This window comes from Medicago truncatula, chromosome 8, assembly GCF_003473485.1.
Source record: "Medicago truncatula cultivar Jemalong A17 chromosome 8, MtrunA17r5.0-ANR, whole genome shotgun sequence".
In the NCBI taxonomy this organism is placed as follows: Eukaryota; Viridiplantae; Streptophyta; class Magnoliopsida; order Fabales; family Fabaceae; genus Medicago; species Medicago truncatula.
In genome coordinates this window covers 25,044,461-25,063,448 of record NC_053049.1, presented here as the reverse complement: position 1 = coordinate 25,063,448, position 18,988 = coordinate 25,044,461, and the positions used below count along the sequence as shown (strand labels likewise).

Here is an 18,988-nt window from a genome sequence, read left to right as displayed (position 1 = left end):
AAGTGTGTTCAAATAGTATTTTTGATACAATAACTGATTCATTAAACAAAAATGTTATTTAAACACCATCTTGGACAAATATGGGACAAAATGTATGGTTCACTGTATTTATACAGTAAACTGTAGTTTTTTTTACTTACTCAAAAAAAAAAATCTATTTTTTATGATAGAGGAAGATTTTCGAAACACAAAAATATGTAGTTGTTTCATTAATCAATTTCACTATTGAATCAACCAAACAAACTTATGCCAATAACCACTTCGCAATTTTTTAAATTATATAAAATAAGTGGTTAATGAAGTAGTCAAAGTGGTTAATAAAATTTATGGTTAAAAAGTGGTCAACCGAAACTAGCACTGGTGTTGTGAGGGTTTAAAAAAAAAAAAAAAAAAATCTATGCAAATTAAATCAATAATTTGTGATGTACTTTTGTAAAATAAGACCAGGTGAATTGCATCGTATGATAGTGTGATGAAAAGCCACAAAAGGTAATGCAAAAAGAATTTGAAGTTTGGTATTTTGTCAAAAACAGAAACCAAAATTTTATCACCTAACATTGCAGGCTGGGGTCATAACCATAATACCCACTCACCCTATATACAAGAGTTAGTACACAAACCAATATGAAGCTTCAATAAGTCGTGTGATATCAGGCTAATTTTTCCCTTATTTTGAAATTGGGCAACTTCTTTCCTGGAGTTTTTGTATTCCTCAAAAAGAATGGATTGCTATACTCCGTTACCGCAGGTAAATCCTTCTAGCTGGATTACCTGGGTTCTTTGCCTCACGTTGATCGTTCACTTTTCCCTGTAATAATGTGATAATAATTTTGCATTAGCCTTGGAAGGTTTTTGCCAAAGAGCATTGAAACAAAAAATGCGGCGAAAGGAAAGAAAGTGTAAAGCACTTTGCAACCAAGTCACAAAACTGAAGTACAGTTCTCTATTAAAACTGCAAGATCAAGATCCGTGAGTTAAAACAATGTTGTCAAATAGCAGGCTATAGGCTACAGCAAAGCTATAGTGTAGTGGAATTTGAATAATCGTTATTTTCTGTGATACACTATTTAGTACGAAATGTTGTCAAATAATGGCTACTGTGGTACTATAGCATTGTAGCATAGTAGAATTTAAACAAGCTCGCAATCCGTGATTGACAACACAGGTGTTAAAAATAGAATGATACCATTTTTTTGGACAGGAAAATAGAATGATAATATGAGCACAACTTCATTGTAATAATTACAAATTTACATCTCTCAAGAGAACACATATCTAGAAATAAATATTTGGTCAGAAGCCATGGCAAGAAAAATTAAGTTGATCGAAAAGACTGGTACAAACTTCATGAAGAAACACAAACAAGACACTTGAATGCAATATCTGCTAAATGAAAGCCTAATCACATTCCTTTAAATTATAATTTAACAAAAGGATATTAGAAGTTGCCAGACATCTCAATTAAGGAAATTTTTATGATTTCTACATTCAACAACAATTCACAACGCATGATACATTAGACTTCTAACAAAACTCTAAAACTAATATTCTTTCAACAATGAACAAAACAAAAGAATAGTGAAATACCAGTATTGTCAAAGCCGCTGATCCTGCTTTGTCATCCTTATGTTGACAATTATGTTCTCTAGCTTTCTGACTTTTTAAAATGCCCCTTGCAAGAACACCTTTTTCATTACAATTTTTATTCACTGTCAATTTCCTGGTAGCATTCTCTTTCCCCTTGTCAAAGGCCTCCTTTTTACCAACGGTAGAGTTTTTTTTGTTGACTTTTCCTGGTAACATAGTACTTGAACTTACAGATCGACTTTTGACCTGTGAAAAAGTAAACCCAGCATTCTCGATAAGCACATATCTTATTACTTCAAAACTAAAAAGTAAATTATAGGATATCTAGGAAAGGAATTATTATGATGACTAACAAGATAACTGTCACTTAGTTCAAAGAGAATAGCTCAAAACTTCTAATTTGGAAGATATAGTGATGCATTTGATAATAATTTGGTGAAAACGTTTTCAATATTAAACTAATCAATGTTTTATATGAGCCGGATCAAATTTTCTAAGTCATTCAGAACTGAATAGAGATAAAATCTGCATATCAAATGATATAAAAATGCATGACTTGAAGACAGTACAGCTTCTCACCAATGACTTTGCAACACTGATGTTACTTCCTTTTGTGCTTCCTGTTTCTTTTCCTTCAACTTTAATGGAAGATGTCTTGGATTTATTACCAACATTGCATCTGTTCTTATCTGCAAGATTCATTGAGCCCACAACTTTCTTATCTGTGATTTTCTGCCTCTGCTGCTTTGATACAAACTTAACTTCATAACTAGGATTTGAACATGACCCAACACTAGACTTCCCAGAAGACAATGTACGACCTCTTGATTTTATGTTACCAACATCCATCTCCGCTTTTGGTGTTACATGAGTTTTCCCAAGATTAATACTATTCACTGATGAACTTCCACTTTTCTGATCACATGGTTTACTAGACACCTCCATATATTTATGCTGGTCCTGAACTACTCTTGAGGCTTCTACTGTAACCGCACTTCTTCCAAAACTAACGCTTCTAACCGACGAACTTTTGCTTTTCTCATCACATGATACCTTCTTATGCCCCTTATAATCCTTCTTTGGCATCATATTCTCAGATGTAACCATGCTTCTTGTAGACCTTTCATAATTCTTTTTATCCATAGAACTTGAACTTCCAACAAGATTGCAACTAGCCTTCGACGTAGCTTTTCCCCTGGTATTGTGTTCAAAAGTCAACCCCGATTTCTCGCTCATCAAACCGTTTGTCCTGCTAACATTTGACGTTGATTTAACCTTCACTTCATGACCAAAACTAGAACCTTGTTTCAAGCATCTCCCCTTGCTTAAACCCTGCTGTTTATCCAACAAAACATTCAGATTAACACCTTTCCCCCAATTCTTGTTAATGTAGTGTTTTCCTCTTGATTTCGAGACAGAAGAAGGAAGTGCCGGCGACGTCACTGCCTCCTCACCAGAGTGAGCAAATTTTGACTTTAACTCGCGAGCAGACAACTGATGGAACCTGAAAATGATTTGATTGCAACATTGTACTTAAACACCATTCAGTAAAACCCCGAACCCAAAATGGAAAACCCAAAAAATATTCCAAAAGGGATTCTTACGGGTGGCTTTCGTTGAACCAGTCATCATCAGTTCTGCAACACAACCAAACCAAAATCAAAAATCAAAACAAAATATAAATAGATCAAAACAAAAGTAATGCAGAATCCATAAAAATCCAAACTCACTCACATATTTTCATAACCAGAGTTAGCTTCAAAAATCAAATCTGCCCACATAGGTGCTTCAAAGTGTTCCTGTATGTAATACAATTACAACTATAAACTCAATTTCATCCTTAACAAAACAAATTAATAGCTAATTAACCCTAAAATAAATAACTGTTAATGAGTAATTGAACATGTGGTAAAATTGGACGCATTGCTGTAGAATTGATTGTCTCAATTTCAATTGATTGTAAAAACAGTACTTCAGTTTTTAGTTACCCTAAATTGAAACAAATTACAAGAATGTGAGAAAATTGAATAAGCAAAACCCTAAAAATTGTGAAATGCGGAATCGATGAAAATGGGAGTAAGAAGAAATGAGAAGAGAGTGTTGGTTACCAGAAAAGCCCAATGATCGATGAAGATCACGTTCTTCTTAGAAGCTTCCATGATTCTCCAACTCAACAAGGACTGTGAAATCGCTTCTCAGAGACTCGAATCGATGGTGAAATTGAACAATCGTGTGCGAAACGACGGTGTTCAATGTGTCATAGTTTTTTTTAGGGGGAAAACACATTTCGACATAGTTAATGTCTTTTTTTTTATATTTTTGACAAATTTTAATTGATAGATATAAATTGTGTTTCACTACCAAAAAAAAAAATTATATATATATATATAAATTGTGTTTTTTCTTTTTTTGTCAAGTAGCTAGTGGTCAGAGCTCACACAATTAAATTATGAACAAGTGGAGTGTCCAGATTCTGCATATAATATACAATATCTCTTGAGTTAAGCTCGCGGGATGATTTTAAAATCGTTCGTGGGAACAACCAGATAAATTGTAAATTGCGGAAAAATGTTCGAACAAAATTGAAATTTGTGTCTTTTGCTAAATCATATGATTACTTTTTATCTCAAATACAAATTATTTAAAATACTAAAATATATTTTTTCCATCAAACATCAACACAAAAAGTTATTCAATAACTTAAAAGTTTATCATATGTTGTTTTGTCTGGTACTTATTTTTGTAAATTAAACGAAATTGGTTTCTTCTATTACCAAACAAATTGATTAGTTAATCTACGTAAGTGATCACACTCACACATCTTAATCATAGAGAAATGGAAAGGGTCAAATTCAAACTCTACATCTTAATCATATTAATCTTTAATCCAACAATGCAATTTTTTCTCATACTTGATGTCATTTCCAGAAGTCTCATTATAGGCAACAATTTAGTTTAATCAATGTAAGAAGAGTTGGTTTTTTATTCACTGTACGCAGAGGATCTGCATTTTCAAGTTTGAAAATGATGGTGAGTGGTAGGTTTATCTGAATCCGTTAAAAAAAAAAATTGGGAAAGTTAAAATTTTATCCATTCTCAATACTTTAGAACCTATTGATTGAACTGCTTCAATGAATCAAATTTGAATTTTACAAATCTATAGCAATAAAAAAAAAAAGTCTTTCTTTTAATTCTACCGAAATGCATTAAAAAGGTTAAATGTGTCTTCATTAATTGAGTCAATGTTGTAACCAAATGATTGTTCTCAAGTGAATAATGAGTTTTAGTCAATAATGGATCTATAGGAAGAAGTGAAATTCAAATTTTGATTGGAACAATCATTAACCAGAATTTACTTACTTATCTCTCAACTCAACTTCGGATTATCAATGTTTTCCTCATTCCTCATGAAAATTAGAAGTTGAGATAAAAAAAAAAGATATAAATGCTATAAACTTTCAAGCATCTTTTAGCATACAATGATTTAACAAACAGGTTGGGGAAAATTTAACTCTTTGCCCTTTTGGATGACTGGCTCCACTAATTGTATTATGATTAAATGAAAATTTTCAATTTTATGAACTAGTGTGTTTCAAACATTAATAAAAATGGAAGTGTTTTCTCTCCAAAAAAAGGGAAGTATTTCACATGCCATTTTTGAGTTTGAGGGGGTAACATAAAACAGCCAATACCTTGGTGGTAAGTACTTTGACCCTCTTGGTCTTGCTAATGACCCTTTCACTTATGCTGAGTTCAAGGTTAAGGAGATATATAATGGAAGGTTGGCTATGTTCTCTATGCTTCGTTTCTTTGTCCTTCCTAGCCATTGTCACTGGAAAGGGACCACTGTAGAATATTTTGGATCACATTGACAATCTTGTGCCACGAGAAAACTGCTCATAGACATAACAAAACAGCTGGAATATTTTTCCCTTACATTGAAGATATTAACACTAGTGCATAAAATTCTTTTAGGTCGGCCGCAATATGCATGACACGACCAAATAAAGGAAAAAAGAATATACAGAAGCAGACTAGACCAATCAATATAACTATGCTATAAATCTACAGACTACAGCTTTGCATGACCTCTATTATTTCGACCATGTAACAAAAATGCTAGATATACAAATACAACTTTCCCTTCACCAGGTAGCACAATGATGAACACTTTTATCAAGTGTCCAAGCAACATCGTGAGATAATAAAGAAAGAAACTTTTCAAAAGATCATAGTTCATGACTACAATTATATTGCCATTTTTTTGCTGATTCTTCAACATTTATGTACTTCAGCAAAAAGACTTCTTGAAAACTGGATGCTATTATGCTCTTGAGCTTAATTTCCCGCCCCACCATGTCCGTCGGCTTTTTTCATTTTCTGAAATCCTTGCTTTTGTTTCTCGTAATCTGACCTTGTATTGTTTCTTCCATCCCTCAAATCTTTGCTTAAGTTTCCGAAGTTCATCAGCAGAATTTGTGTTGCCGGACTGCCCTGGTTTAACCTCATTCAAAGCTTTAACTTCATCATTAAAGGTTTGTCTTCGCTGCTCAAATTCCTTCATCAGATTGCTCACTGTAGTCAAAGTACCATTAGCCTGCCTCCCTGCATCAGACACCGAAAAACTACCAGAAAGCTTCATATGTGTGCTCCCATTAGTGGTTTGAGATCCCAATAAAGTAGCATCTTCAGAATCATAGTAACGAGGTGACACAAGATCATGTCTTACAGGTTGAACAGTGCCATTCTCTGAAGCAAGGCTCTTTCTAGCAGCAGCAAGACTCGTCTGCATTGAAATTGCAATTAAAGCCAACTAAAGAAGTATAAACTACCTGTCTAGTAAAAAGTGAAATAAACTCATGATAGCAAAAATCAATAGACACATTAGTTTACCAGCAACAATTTTTACTCATTAGAAATTTGACAAATTCAAAGTTAAATCCATTTGAATATCAAACCAACCTGTGATAACAAGTCTGGCTTACTTAAGAAAATTACATGCTACCAAAGTATATTTTGGTTCTCGTAGGTTTTAAATTAAGGCTGACTCATCCTTACAGAATCGGCTTGTAAGGTATGGGATGCACTTCTTTATAAACTTTTATTAGGCCTTATCTCCTTTCAATGTTGGATATGGGTTTTCCCAAATACACCCCCTTACCCACAATACTATTGGGCATGAAATGTGGTTAGTATGGTGGGCTCTATACCAATCTTAGATTTTGGATTTAGAATAACTCATCCATACAAAAACCGATTTGCAAGGTGGGGATGTCCTTTATAAACTATTTTCAAACCGTATATTTTTTTTTCAATGTGGGTCTTGGGTTTGCATTGAAAATGGCTGATTGGAACCAAGATAGCAGCATTTGGTCTTGTTGCTCTCAATCAAGACAGGCACTGCTGACTGTACCAATGTCGCAATCTTGCTTTGTGAGAAATTGCAGTGGAATGCTAGGGCATACAAAAAAATGTTGTAAACACTGTGATTTAATGACAGGTTCTACTTGCTAGTGCTAGAGCGAGAAATTTGCTCATCGAGCTTGTCTGAAATCCAAAAAAAGCTTGTCTGAAGTCGAATGCTAGAACGGAGTCAAAGTAAGAAACGAAGTTCTTGGCTGAATCTGATGCACAAGTCACCAAAGCAAATGAGTTTAACGGCGTAGTATATAAAGGAGTTTGTGCCCCCGTGGGTGATGGCGGTGAAAGAGGAAGAGGAATTTGATATGCGGAAGAAATGTGAGGACTAGAGAGCTCTTGATACAAGAACCCCCATTGGAGGAAGAAAAAATGGGTACTTATTAGGTAACAGGCAACTATATAACGACTCTCTCTCCTGAGCAACTAACGGATCCCACGATCAAAAGAAGTAATAAAATATGTATAAGTTGGGCCCACTTTCAAAAGAAGTAATATTTTATGATGTAATTTATAATTTAATAAATAAATTACTTTTGTATAATGATGTAAAGTTAGTGGGACCTATTTAAGTACATTTCATTGGAGTCCCTATTAGTGTATTGTCATTGGAGTCATTGAGTCCTTAATAGACATTTTTTTTATTAAAAAATTATAAATAAATGATGTGTACATGTGGAGTCCATTTAAGGAGTTCCTATTAGTGTACTACCATTGTGGATGCTCTAAGGAGCCAATAGAAAGAAATTGATAAAAGAAATTTCTGTATTTTGATTTCTGAGTATAAAGTACAGAGCTTAAGCTTATATAGAGATTGCAACCATCTCTGTCTGTAACTGACTTTATATGATAAGTTTAACTAAAATAGTTTCGACAGCTGTCCTAGCTAACTACCCATAGTGAACAGAGGTAGAAGTGGAATAAAAGTAGACATTTAAAACTATTAAGTTATTAAATTCAACTATTTGGAATGTAAATGTTATTTGGTTAGGAATCGGAGATAATAGTAGGAAGTAGAGAGGATAGTAGGAATTAATTGATGTAGACTAAAGGTAAATAAACTAATTAAAAATTTGGTTTGATATCAACTGCATCCATTTCAGTAATAAGTCAAAAAATGAGGCCTAGCCTAAACTGAAAACTTACTTGCAAGGATGCCATCTGCTTTTGCCATGCATCCTCCATTGACTTCATCTTTGCTTCATATTCAATCCTTTTTCTTTCAGATTGTTTTAACTTTTCCTTCAATTCGGTATTTTCGTCTTCCTTTTGCTCAATAATTGCTTCAGCCCTGTACACCCGTTTTTGGAGTTCTGCTAAAGCTGAAGGCCTATTTTGAACCAGCTCGTTGGACAAATCCTGCTAAACCAACAAGAAGAAAAGAAAGGACTTTCACCATGAGTGGATGGGTATTTTAACAATATCATGAAAAAATAGTCTATATCCGTGAAAGGAATATTTCAAAAAGTAAAGAAGAAAGATGTGCATTAAAAACATATGCAGAAGAAGTAGCAATATTCTGAAGGGAAAAAAAAATTTAAATTTTGGAATACAGTGTAAATTAGTGGTTGGTACCACTTTTTCCAGGAAGCCTACATTATTGTATAATTACCACAAAAATGAAGACAAATTAATATTTTGGATATCTGGCAGTTGACTGGTAAAATCCAGCTGCAACAGAGTTTGCTTTTTATGTCCAAACAAGGAAATAATTAAGGAAAAAAGTATTTCCAAAGCATTCCAAAGATTGTTAATTAGATTTAGTTGAGAGATTAATAATTAGGAAATAATTAAGAACTCAAATATACTAGAATTGGGGGTAGTCGAAATTATAAATGAAGCCATACTCTAGGACTTCTCTCCATTGGTTTACAACTTAATCTTTTTTTCTTTTTTTCTTTTTTTGACAAACCTTAAGTGTTTTATTCTTATTCTTAATTACTTAGTACTTTGTTACTGTAAACAAACAATTCAACACTCGTTAGTCTAATAATAAATGATATTTATTAGCTAGGCACTTGCTAATTAACCTTTGTGGATGCAATAATCTTTTATACCACTTATGCGATAAAGGGCACTTGATCTAAGTGAGTTTTTAGCACAACAACAGACATTTCAATGATATGTAAGCAAAGCATTTCCGGTAATAGTATTGAATGGTTTTTATTTGGAACCCTAATTAGTCGCAAGTTTTACTCAGAAAAAAAATAAAATAAAATAAAATAACTGGATTGTAGTGTATTTACAAAATTACAAGTGGATGGAAATAACTTAGAGCTGTCTAGAATAAATGAGATAAGAAGACTAGATTCAAGTGTAGAGTAAAATACCTTAACTTCTGGCATCTTAACACGAGACTTCCGTCTAGGTTGTGCATTTTCATGATATTTCCTTAATTTATTGATATTACTAGAATCCCTACGAACCTTCCACCCACGAATCACTGCATAAAAAGGAAATACATAATAACTAAGAGCATGTTTGAAACACTTCCCAAAAACTCTTTTTTAGTTTTTAGAAACTTGAAAATTAAATTCTTTTTTGCTAAACTATTTTTTAAAATTACAGTTTTGGAAACTGTAAAAGGATAACTATTGTGAGAAGAGGACTTGTATATTTCAAAAACTGAAAACAAAAACTATTTCAAACAGGCTCTAAATCAGATTCAACACCAATTTGGAATGCAAGCATGACTGAAAACAGAACCATTCTAACCAGATTGAAGTAATATGATTGCATGAATCTCCTCAATTTTTTTAGAATAAACTGTTATGGAAGATTTCGTCAAAACACCATGTTTCCTTCTTGTAACTTCTCCACGAATAACTGCAATGTGACAAATTAGAGATTAGCAAATTAGAGATAAACTAGAACCAAGGTTACGAACAACGAATTGTGACAAGAATTTTATGATTTAAGCCTGTAACTTAAACAATTTTCGTAATGAACGAGTACCAATAAGATCCTCAAATTTATTTTACAACTAGCGGCTAAACTGCTGAGTTGTGTTTCTATTTCAAGCAATATTAAAATTTCTTTTATGATAATTACCGAGAAATATTCATTTCAATGAAGAAAAATATTCAAAATGCCTACAATCAATAGATAGTTTTGCTAAAATTGAAACAATATTGCTACTGGCAGTACATGATTGTAATGTTGTCACTCCATTCTTAAGTTCACAGAAATAACTCCGGACTTGATGACCACGGAAGCATTTTTGAATCCCAACAGTTGCTTGCAAAAAATGTTTTCTCTTATCCTCCAGTGCACCAATCTACAAAACAAACCAGAGCACAGGAAAAACAAGGTAAACAAAAACACAATATGCAAGATTATAAAGTCAAATCAAACAAGAAATAACAGATTAAACATAGAAATTAGATATTCTTCCATGCAAAAGTTAATGTTCAAAAACAATATTGAAAAAAACGGGTGGATCATCTTTCAAGGGCACCTCCGGTGTTTCAAACAGAGTATGAGCCATCAGGTTTCCTTTTAACTCAATAAGTAGTATACACATACATCACTTTGATTTTGAAGTGCAGTTAAGAGAAGTGAAGTCAAGGCATGAATGTGTCTCTACTGCCAAGCTATATAGAGGTAATGAATTTATTTTACATGATGCAGGGGGGAAAAGAAAATGAAAATACAAAGTAAAATCCATCCGTACAAAGAAAACTTAGACATATACCTGCCCTGCTCGAAGATACAGTTTTGTGTAGCCAACTTGGTACATTTCAGAAGGGATATTAAATTTTTGCAAAACTGCGACTGTGGTGGTCAACGGATCCTGAGGTACATCAGTCTCAGAAAGCAGAATCCCGTACCTAAATACATCAAGGAACTGAAGTCAACCCACCATTCAAGATATAATCAAGAAACCACGGGAAATTTCTCCAATTTCAACTACCTTCTGGAAAAATCTTGATGTTTAATTCGAGTAGGATACCCAGCCCTTGAAATTCTAACAGCTTCTAGAAGTCCACAACATCTGAGCTGTTGTAGGACAAGTTCGTTGTCATAAATTCCTGGAAGCTTCTTAGTGTTTGGCTTTATGCAGCGAATAAAGTGAGGAGTCGTGCTCTCCAACTGATGCATCAACTTGAACAATTGATCCTAAGAGTAAGAAACCATTTAGATTTGTGTTATGTCAAACATTTTTTTGTATATGTATTGTTTAGGATAGAGTTCATTGTCCATCATCATGTCCTGATCTTCGGTGAAAAACAAAAATAATAATTTCTTTTCAAATTCTAATTATGCTAAAGCAGCTTACGATATGCTAAAAGATTACCTTGAACTTTGTCCCAATACCTATCTTCTGTGAGTATGCTGCACCAACATGGAAAGTGGAATTTCCATGCTCCTCAGACTGGTTAAACACTTCGGAGAATAACTTCAGCAGTTCACAATTACTTGACGAAAGGAGTTGAATGGAATTAGAAGACAATGTATCTCTGTTCTTTTCTAGAAAGCCATTTGTATCATACAAAACCTGATAGAGGCCCATATGTTAGTAAAATCACAAACTATGGACACATTCTGAATAACCAAAGGCTCACAGACAGAGAATTAGGAAAAAAAGAGGTTATTCCTAGCTCCTTGACAAGTTCCAGCTATAAATCACTTTCCAAATGCTTACAGACAAACTTAACTGAATAACATTTTTATTTGCAGGTAAAGAAAGAAACTGAAAACTATGAAGGGACAAAACAGTATGTTCAGAAACAACTTAAGATCACATTCAGAACTCGCACCTTTTGATAATCACATGCGGGATAAAAGTACTTTAACTTTCTAGCTAAGATAGTATAAAAAGGAAATAACTATAACAGATCTTAGAATATGGATTTCTCATGTCATGTACATCAGTTAAGAATTAGATTTTTGTGACCATGATTATCAGTGTCTTACAATATATGCAAGTCGTATCTCGATTAAAAAAAAACTGAACTCAATTATACAAATCTGTGTGTGTATCCATTTTGGACATGAATCGCAACTTCCTCCTGAAATTTCTGTAGCCAGACATTTTCTTTTCAATATTATAAAGCTAGACACTTTTCTTTTGTTATTTTCATTTATGACTTGAATTATTTTGAGGTTTGTATATAACATATAAGCTTGTTATTTGGAACATGTCTATTACTTTTGCTGAAAATAGCCTTTTTCTGCGATTTACCTTACGAATAAGTTTCAATTCAAGATTGTATTCCAAAAAAAAAAAGATTCAGTTCAAGGTTTGGGAAATAGGCCATTCAACTTATGATTTTAATCTGGATTTGATAATAATGTCTGCAACAACTAAATTCCAGAACTCCTTAAACACTGGGCCGAAACTAACCTCCCCTGCATAGTGACGAACACTGAAAGCTCTGCCACTTTCCTCTTTGAAGCAATGATTAGCATCCAGGAGATTCTTAAGTTTGTTGGCAAATGTTAAATCAGAAGCCTCAGGGAAATTTGATTCCTCATCCAACAAAGATAGTAGACTGAGAGGTTTCTGCACATTTTCAACAGATAAGGTAATAAGTACAGTAATGACGAGAGTAGTGTAAGAAGCCAACATTGGACCTGAACACATTATTCTCATAAAACAAGTAACCGTTTGGTTTGTGCAAATATTTTCTACTGTCATTTTTTAAAAATAAATTTTGTTTTGAAAATATGTTTTGTTTTGACTTCTTTTTCCTATTTTCATGAAATGAAAATATTGGAAATATGTTGTTTAACTAATTCTAATTATCAATTCATAAAATACTTTGTAGTGTAATTTGAATTTGAATTTATTGTAATATTAAATTAATTCTAGTATTTATTAATAAATAATTATAAAGATTGCTACATGTTTTTTTTTTACTGAATCAAGAGTGAGGATGACATCAAGGAGCCGCTGGACATCCCGACTAGGTCGGCACACCCAGGGAACTCCCATCCTAAAAGATTGCTACATGTAAGGAAGCCCATAGAGAATGACATGAGTACAGTAATTCTATCATTATTGTTTTACCTTTTTAACAATGAAAATAGTATTATTTTATTTTCAATATTGGCTCATTTTTCGAAATGTTTATAAAAACGTAACTAAAAAATATGGCCTCTATTGTGTTTTGTTTTAAGTAGAAATAGGAAATAAAATAAGTAAACAGGCCCTAAATGGTCCGTTCTATAGAGGGATAAGTCCTGGAAATGAATTATACTACAAATAACAGCTCAATTTCCAGGGAAAGTGGAATAACCATAGATCATTTAGAAAACTAAACCAAATAAGTACCTTCTCAAATAGATCCAAGCACTCTTGGTTGTCCTCAAAATCTAACACTGTACAATCTATGCCGTCTGATTCACAGTCCTGACAAAAAATGTAAATTGCATATCAAGCATGTGATGAAACATACTTAGCATGTAACCTTTAACTTATACATGCGTGAAAATAGTACCTACTGTCACTGCATTCATATTTTACTCTGATGAGAAATAGTCAGTTTACAGATCTACAATAATAGTACCAAGCAAATGACTCTTTAATAAGATATCCTTCTTGATTAAACTAGAGGCTGTAAATAGCATGCAACAATTTAATCTCCATGAATGTATTTTAACCACAAAGCCTTCATGAACGGATATGGTATTACGCCCATTTCACAGTTTTTATTAGTATTTGGAAATAATTTTGGTAGTCTAATCAAACCTTCCCTTTTGCAAAGAATAAAGAATTAAAACTTTAAACACAAGGAAGGAAACACTTTCTAGGAATTCACACGACAAAATTGAAAATGTACAGGATCAAAATATCCAGTAATATTTACACTTAACAGATTTACTAACCTCCTGCTCAAGTTTAAACAGATGCCGATAAAAATGTTGTTGAAGCCTCTCATTGGCATAATTTATACAAAACTGTTCAAAGCTGTTCTTCTGAAAAAGTGAAACAAGAATCTGTTAGATCACATACCACAATCTTTGAAGCACGAATATACTAATACAAATTGCATACCTGGAATGACTGAAACCCACAAATATCAAGGATACTAATGGATTTCTCAGTATGGTTTTCACCCACTTCAAGCGACTTGTTTACTTGTTGTACAAGCCATTCAAATAAGCTTGAATAAATAAATTTGGCAATTGCATCTCTTGTTTCAATTGCCTGAGCATAGAATGTGGAAAAGAGAGATAGTTAAATAAATAAATAATACACATATGCACATACTGAACAAAGAGCATTTAGAGCCATGAAAACTGGGACAGGTGAAATGTTTAAACTGACCTGCAATAATGTCAAACTTTTGGAAACAATATCCTGGTCAGATTGGATTTTCTGGCTAGATAATGCTGACATTAAATCCTGGGAACTGCAATCCATCAGCAGGGCAGCACTGGTTATAGCTGCAAAAAGAAGTAAAATTTCATGTATCCTCTTAAACTAATATCTTAGCCACTATTAAACAGGACTGGTTCAAAATCCTATCCTACACAATACAAAATAAGATATTTATTGTTCTGTATAGTATATGGCATCGCAAAGAATCCTAATCCCAGTATACTTTAAGAATTTAATAACACCAAGTCACAATACAAAGCAGGAGGTGCATATAGACCATCAAAAGACATGTGACATGCTATGTATCTTACCTTCATCACCCACAACCTCGATGTGATTTTCACTGTCAGTAACTTTGAATGATATATTTCCCAGCCATAGTATTGTAGCAAGCATCTTAAAGATCATCTCTTGGTCCTCTTTAAAAATTCGAACAGCATCAAATGCTTTCTGGAGAAATTGCAGATGCAAATGGAGAAAAATTACATGGATTTCAAGCGGCCAGAAATGAAGTTAGCGAGTTTACTATAAACCAAACACGTTTCAAGTAGTATACCATCAACTGATGAAAGTTTTTAGCATCATCAATACCACCAATTGTCATGCAGTCACTTTGATTTAGATATTTATATTCACAGGCTGCTTTAAGATTTAGTCTCTCTGCATAGAAAAAGAGAATGATTCTATTATTCAAATTATTACAAATTCAATTATGGTCGAGAAAACATTCTTCTGTACAACAGTACTCTCAACATAATGTTTTGTAGAATACAGTTCCGTTGTACCAAAACATTATATATTTCTTAGAATATTGGGTTGGGCCTAACTAAACCTTAAAAACTAGCTTGTAAGGTGAGAGATGCCTCTCACTTATAAACATTTTTTCAGGACATATTTCATCCAATGTGGGACTCTCACGACACACCCCTCATGCCCAGAAACTGGACGTCAAGAGCATGACCTGATTGGCTCAATAGCAGGTGGTCTAGCAGATTTTGGATATACTCTGACACCATCATATAATTTTGGATTGGGCCCAACTCAACCCTATAAACCGGCTTGGAAAGTAAGGGATGCCTCTCACTTATTAACACTTTTTTAGGTCACATTTTACGCACTATGGAATTCGCAACAATATTCAATGGCAGATCATACTCATTGTCAAAGCATGCCATCTTCAATAATAGTAACACAAGGGTAAGTAAAACCCCAATAAATATCCAGATACCACGAGCTGAGAATTTTTTTAATTATCAAAACACTTCAATACTTTCAGAATAAATAAAAGAATGGGATGGTTGGCTCTTTAGTAAACTCAATGATCATTGCCATTCCAACCGATTGCATAAACCTCATAAATAGAAACAAATATGTCATATACAAGATATGATGGTGTGACAGAAAAGTATGCATAAACCCCATAAATAGAAACAAATATGTCAAACAATAAATGATTGTGTGACTGAAAGTACACAAGTACACAAAAGTTAACAGATTTCTCAGAAAACACACCTTTAAGACTAGATGGAGATCCAGCACAAAGTTGATAAAATACGTGATACGACCTCTCACCACTGGCCAATTGAACAACTCTTGACTGCACACAGCACACATGATATTTCATAAGTGACAAAAGATGAATATTACAGTTCGACACTTGGTTCAAACAGGGGCATCAGAAATTACCTTTTCCAACAAATCTGTTCGAGTTAGCATATGGGTTGGAATATGACAATCACAGCCACAAAAATAAGTCAACTCAGTAACGGAGATAGAAATAAAATCAAGCACGTGCCTAGTAAAATGTATAGCTTGAGTTAGCTTACAGGTTTGAATGTTAGCCCCACATATTTTACCCGTTGCACTGAAATGAATTTCAATAAACTTTCCCTGCACCAAAATAAAAATATATATGAAAGAAAATGTCAGCCTTTAAATATCATCCAAAATGTGATGCATAGCCTTTAAAAAGTGATATGCATAGCATTTAAAAGTAAGACTAAAATTGCAAATTTATGGACTAACTTCTTGGAAAACCTTTCAAGCTGTAGAAATCCTAATAAAGCAATAGCAGGAGTAAGTTCATTTAAACTACGGGAAAGAAAATACTCACAAATCTGCTAGAGTTGTCATTCACAGATGTTTTTGCATTCCCAAAAGCTTCTAGTATACAATTTGTCTGAAGAACATCATTTGCTCTCCCAAAACTGCCGCTGCCAAGAGCAGCTAAGTATTGCATAGCAATTTTAGCTGTCTCTGTCTTCCCAGATCCACTCTCACCGCTGCAACCAAATTCTAATGGTGATTTTCAATAACTGCACTAGAGTTTATATTTATTACTACTATGACAATTCAATGCCATCAAGTAGTTAAGGAACGTATATTTAAGTATTGCGCACAAAAAGAGTCTCCAATGTACTAAAGTGCTGACCTTATTATAATGGACTGATTTACTTCATCTGCAAGATACAAACAAAAACAAATAGAAAACCTTTATAAACATGTAATTCAAGTACAGCACAAAAAATTCAAATGAAGAGAGGGAAACAGTCTCCACTCACCTCTCATCATCTGGTTATAAGCTGCTTCTGCAATACCATAAACATGAGGACTATCAACAAGTCGCTGCCTATAAGTGGAAACATAATCATTTCCATACATCTGGAGATCTTTGAAAGGATTGAGTGCAATTAAAACCGGCCCTGCTTTACTCTGCACACAGAAAACAAGAACAATTTATGAGGTCATATATATGACCACCTAAGCAAAAGAAAAAGCTAGAGCAGTCATACATACATAAATCATCTCCCGAGAATATCTAAACCTAAGATTGTGAAGAACCGATGGCTCATTCAAATAAGCCAGTTTAATAAGGTCGTCTGCAACCTCTAAAATGTCAGGATTAGCTGGTACGAGTTCTGATCTAGCCACTTTCAGCACCTGAAGTAACAGTTGAATAGCATGAGCAAACTTAAGATTACACATTATCTTCAAAAAAACACAAACAAGCATAGAAACTTACTTTTCCACTTGAAAATAAAACAGATGCTTCTTCTCCTGACGTTGATTGTATTGACCCTAGCTCCCATTGTCCTCTTGGTTGCCTACACCAAACACGAAGTTTCTGCGGAAAACAACAAACAAACCAAAAGTAAATTTAACAGAAAAACAATTTGTTATGCAATATCTTAGGGCCTGTATGGATTGACTTATTTGAGCTTCTCCAATATAACTTACAAAAACAACTACTGTTAAATATTCAAAAACAATTTAATGTTAATTATCTTTTGCTATAAAAATAGATTATGATAAGTGCTTACACTATAAGCTGTAAATAAGTTGTTTATCCAAACAGGTCCATAGTCTATTCTATTCTACCAATCACTAACAAACAAAAGAACAGATATGATGCAAAAATATACCGCTCAAAAAGACAACAATCACAAACAAAAACTCTAGCTTCCAAGGTTAAATTCAAAAAGTAAAGTAGAAAAATTTCAATGAAATACCCTTTGTAAAACAACCAAAAACAGTATGTGAGACAGAAAATAAGCAAAAAACTAAATGCATGTTCAGATTGATTAAATAACAGTGACACCGTGATTTTGTAAAAGCTCTTAAGTATAATTTTTTGTCAAAATCACACTGAGATATGATGCATGATTCAACCAAACTCATAGTCAATCCAAACATGCACTAAGAACCACTATTAAAACTCATAAATCAAATATTAAATAAGAAACTAGGAATTTAGTACCATTTTGATGAAATAAGAAAGAGTATCACAATCCAATTTCGCATAAGGTGACTCCACAGAAGCATCTTTCTTCACTCTCTTCCTTCCAAAACTACTCATACTCTCTCTTCTCGACGTTGATGTTAATATTGATATTTCCTTTCTCTTACTTTCCACATTGTCATTCATTACACTCCCAACTTTGAAATTATTCGGCAACGACCGCCTCGCGGGAGGCAGCCGTGCCTTGGAGGCTGGGCGAGATGGCAAAGCAGGCGGCAATTCTTTGTTTTTGTCATTTTCTTCTTCGTCTTTTCGACGAAGCGAATCTAACATTTCTTCTAATGAGCTTCTGGTTAGAGAATTTGGCGAAGCTGATAACACCATTTTGCTGGCGATTTGGAAAAGGCGCGAAATAGAATGTGATGGTTAGTGAAAGGGTGAGTTAGTTATTAGATATAGAAGAATGGTGCATTCAAGAGTGAAAAGTTGTTGTGTTATTGTTGCACTTGTTTGGGAGATATAGAGAAAAGATGGAGGAGAGGACTAAAAACAGGAAGGAACAAAGTTCTTGTTTGTGAAACTAAAAATTAATTAAGAAAAGAGAAAAAGGAAAGAGAGGAAAATGTCTTTTTCTTTATAATAATAATTCGTCCGTTGTAATAATACAAAAAACAAATCAAAATTGGAAAGAAAGATTTATATTTGAATTTTGAATTTAAAAGTATGGTGCAACTTAAGAGAGGTGTATCAACTTAAAAGAACCTATTTGGTTTGTATTGTTGATGAGCTAAGTTTATGAAAATTATTTGGATTGGATCGGATTGAATAAAGGAATATATGTTTCTCAAAAATAAATAAAGGGAATAATACGTAATGAAATAAAAAAAAATACAAAGAAAAAATTAGGTCTATAAAAA

At 33.4% G+C, this 18,988-nt stretch overlaps 2 protein-coding genes across 3 annotated transcripts; both read right to left on the bottom strand.

The window, feature by feature from the left end:
• Positions 1-438: 438 nt before the first annotated feature.
• On the bottom strand, positions 439-3,872 carry LOC25502562 (uncharacterized). Its single transcript, XM_013590113.3, has 6 exons — positions 3,696-3,872; positions 3,322-3,386; positions 3,192-3,224; positions 2,167-3,091; positions 1,588-1,833; positions 439-808 (listed from the first exon to the last, which is right to left on the bottom strand). The coding sequence occupies exons 1-6, from the start codon at positions 3,744-3,746 to the stop codon at positions 740-742; spliced, it is 1,389 nt and encodes a 462-aa protein (XP_013445567.1). The 5' UTR covers positions 3,747-3,872; the 3' UTR covers positions 439-739.
• Positions 3,873-5,464: 1,592 nt separating this feature from the next.
• LOC25502561 (myosin-2) lies at positions 5,465-18,657 on the bottom strand. Of its 2 annotated transcripts, none has more exons than XM_024772393.2 (24): positions 18,090-18,657; positions 17,355-17,456; positions 17,129-17,272; positions 16,894-17,044; positions 16,764-16,791; positions 16,446-16,614; positions 16,159-16,222; positions 16,019-16,032; positions 15,845-15,929; positions 14,889-14,992; positions 14,644-14,782; positions 14,279-14,397; positions 14,006-14,158; positions 13,837-13,926; positions 13,283-13,360; positions 12,353-12,511; positions 11,303-11,503; positions 10,919-11,124; positions 10,700-10,835; positions 10,153-10,282; positions 9,721-9,831; positions 9,336-9,448; positions 8,152-8,367; positions 5,465-6,373 (listed from the first exon to the last, which is right to left on the bottom strand). In XM_024772393.2, exons 1-24 carry the CDS (start codon positions 18,453-18,455, stop codon positions 5,912-5,914), a joined length of 3,540 nt encoding a protein of 1,179 aa, XP_024628161.1. In that variant the 5' UTR covers positions 18,456-18,657; the 3' UTR covers positions 5,465-5,911. The 2 variants fall into 2 exon arrangements, with proteins under 2 accessions (XP_024628161.1, XP_013445566.1); XM_013590112.3 differs by having other exon boundaries at positions 8,152-8,364.
• Between the last annotated feature and the right edge of the window lie 331 nt (positions 18,658-18,988).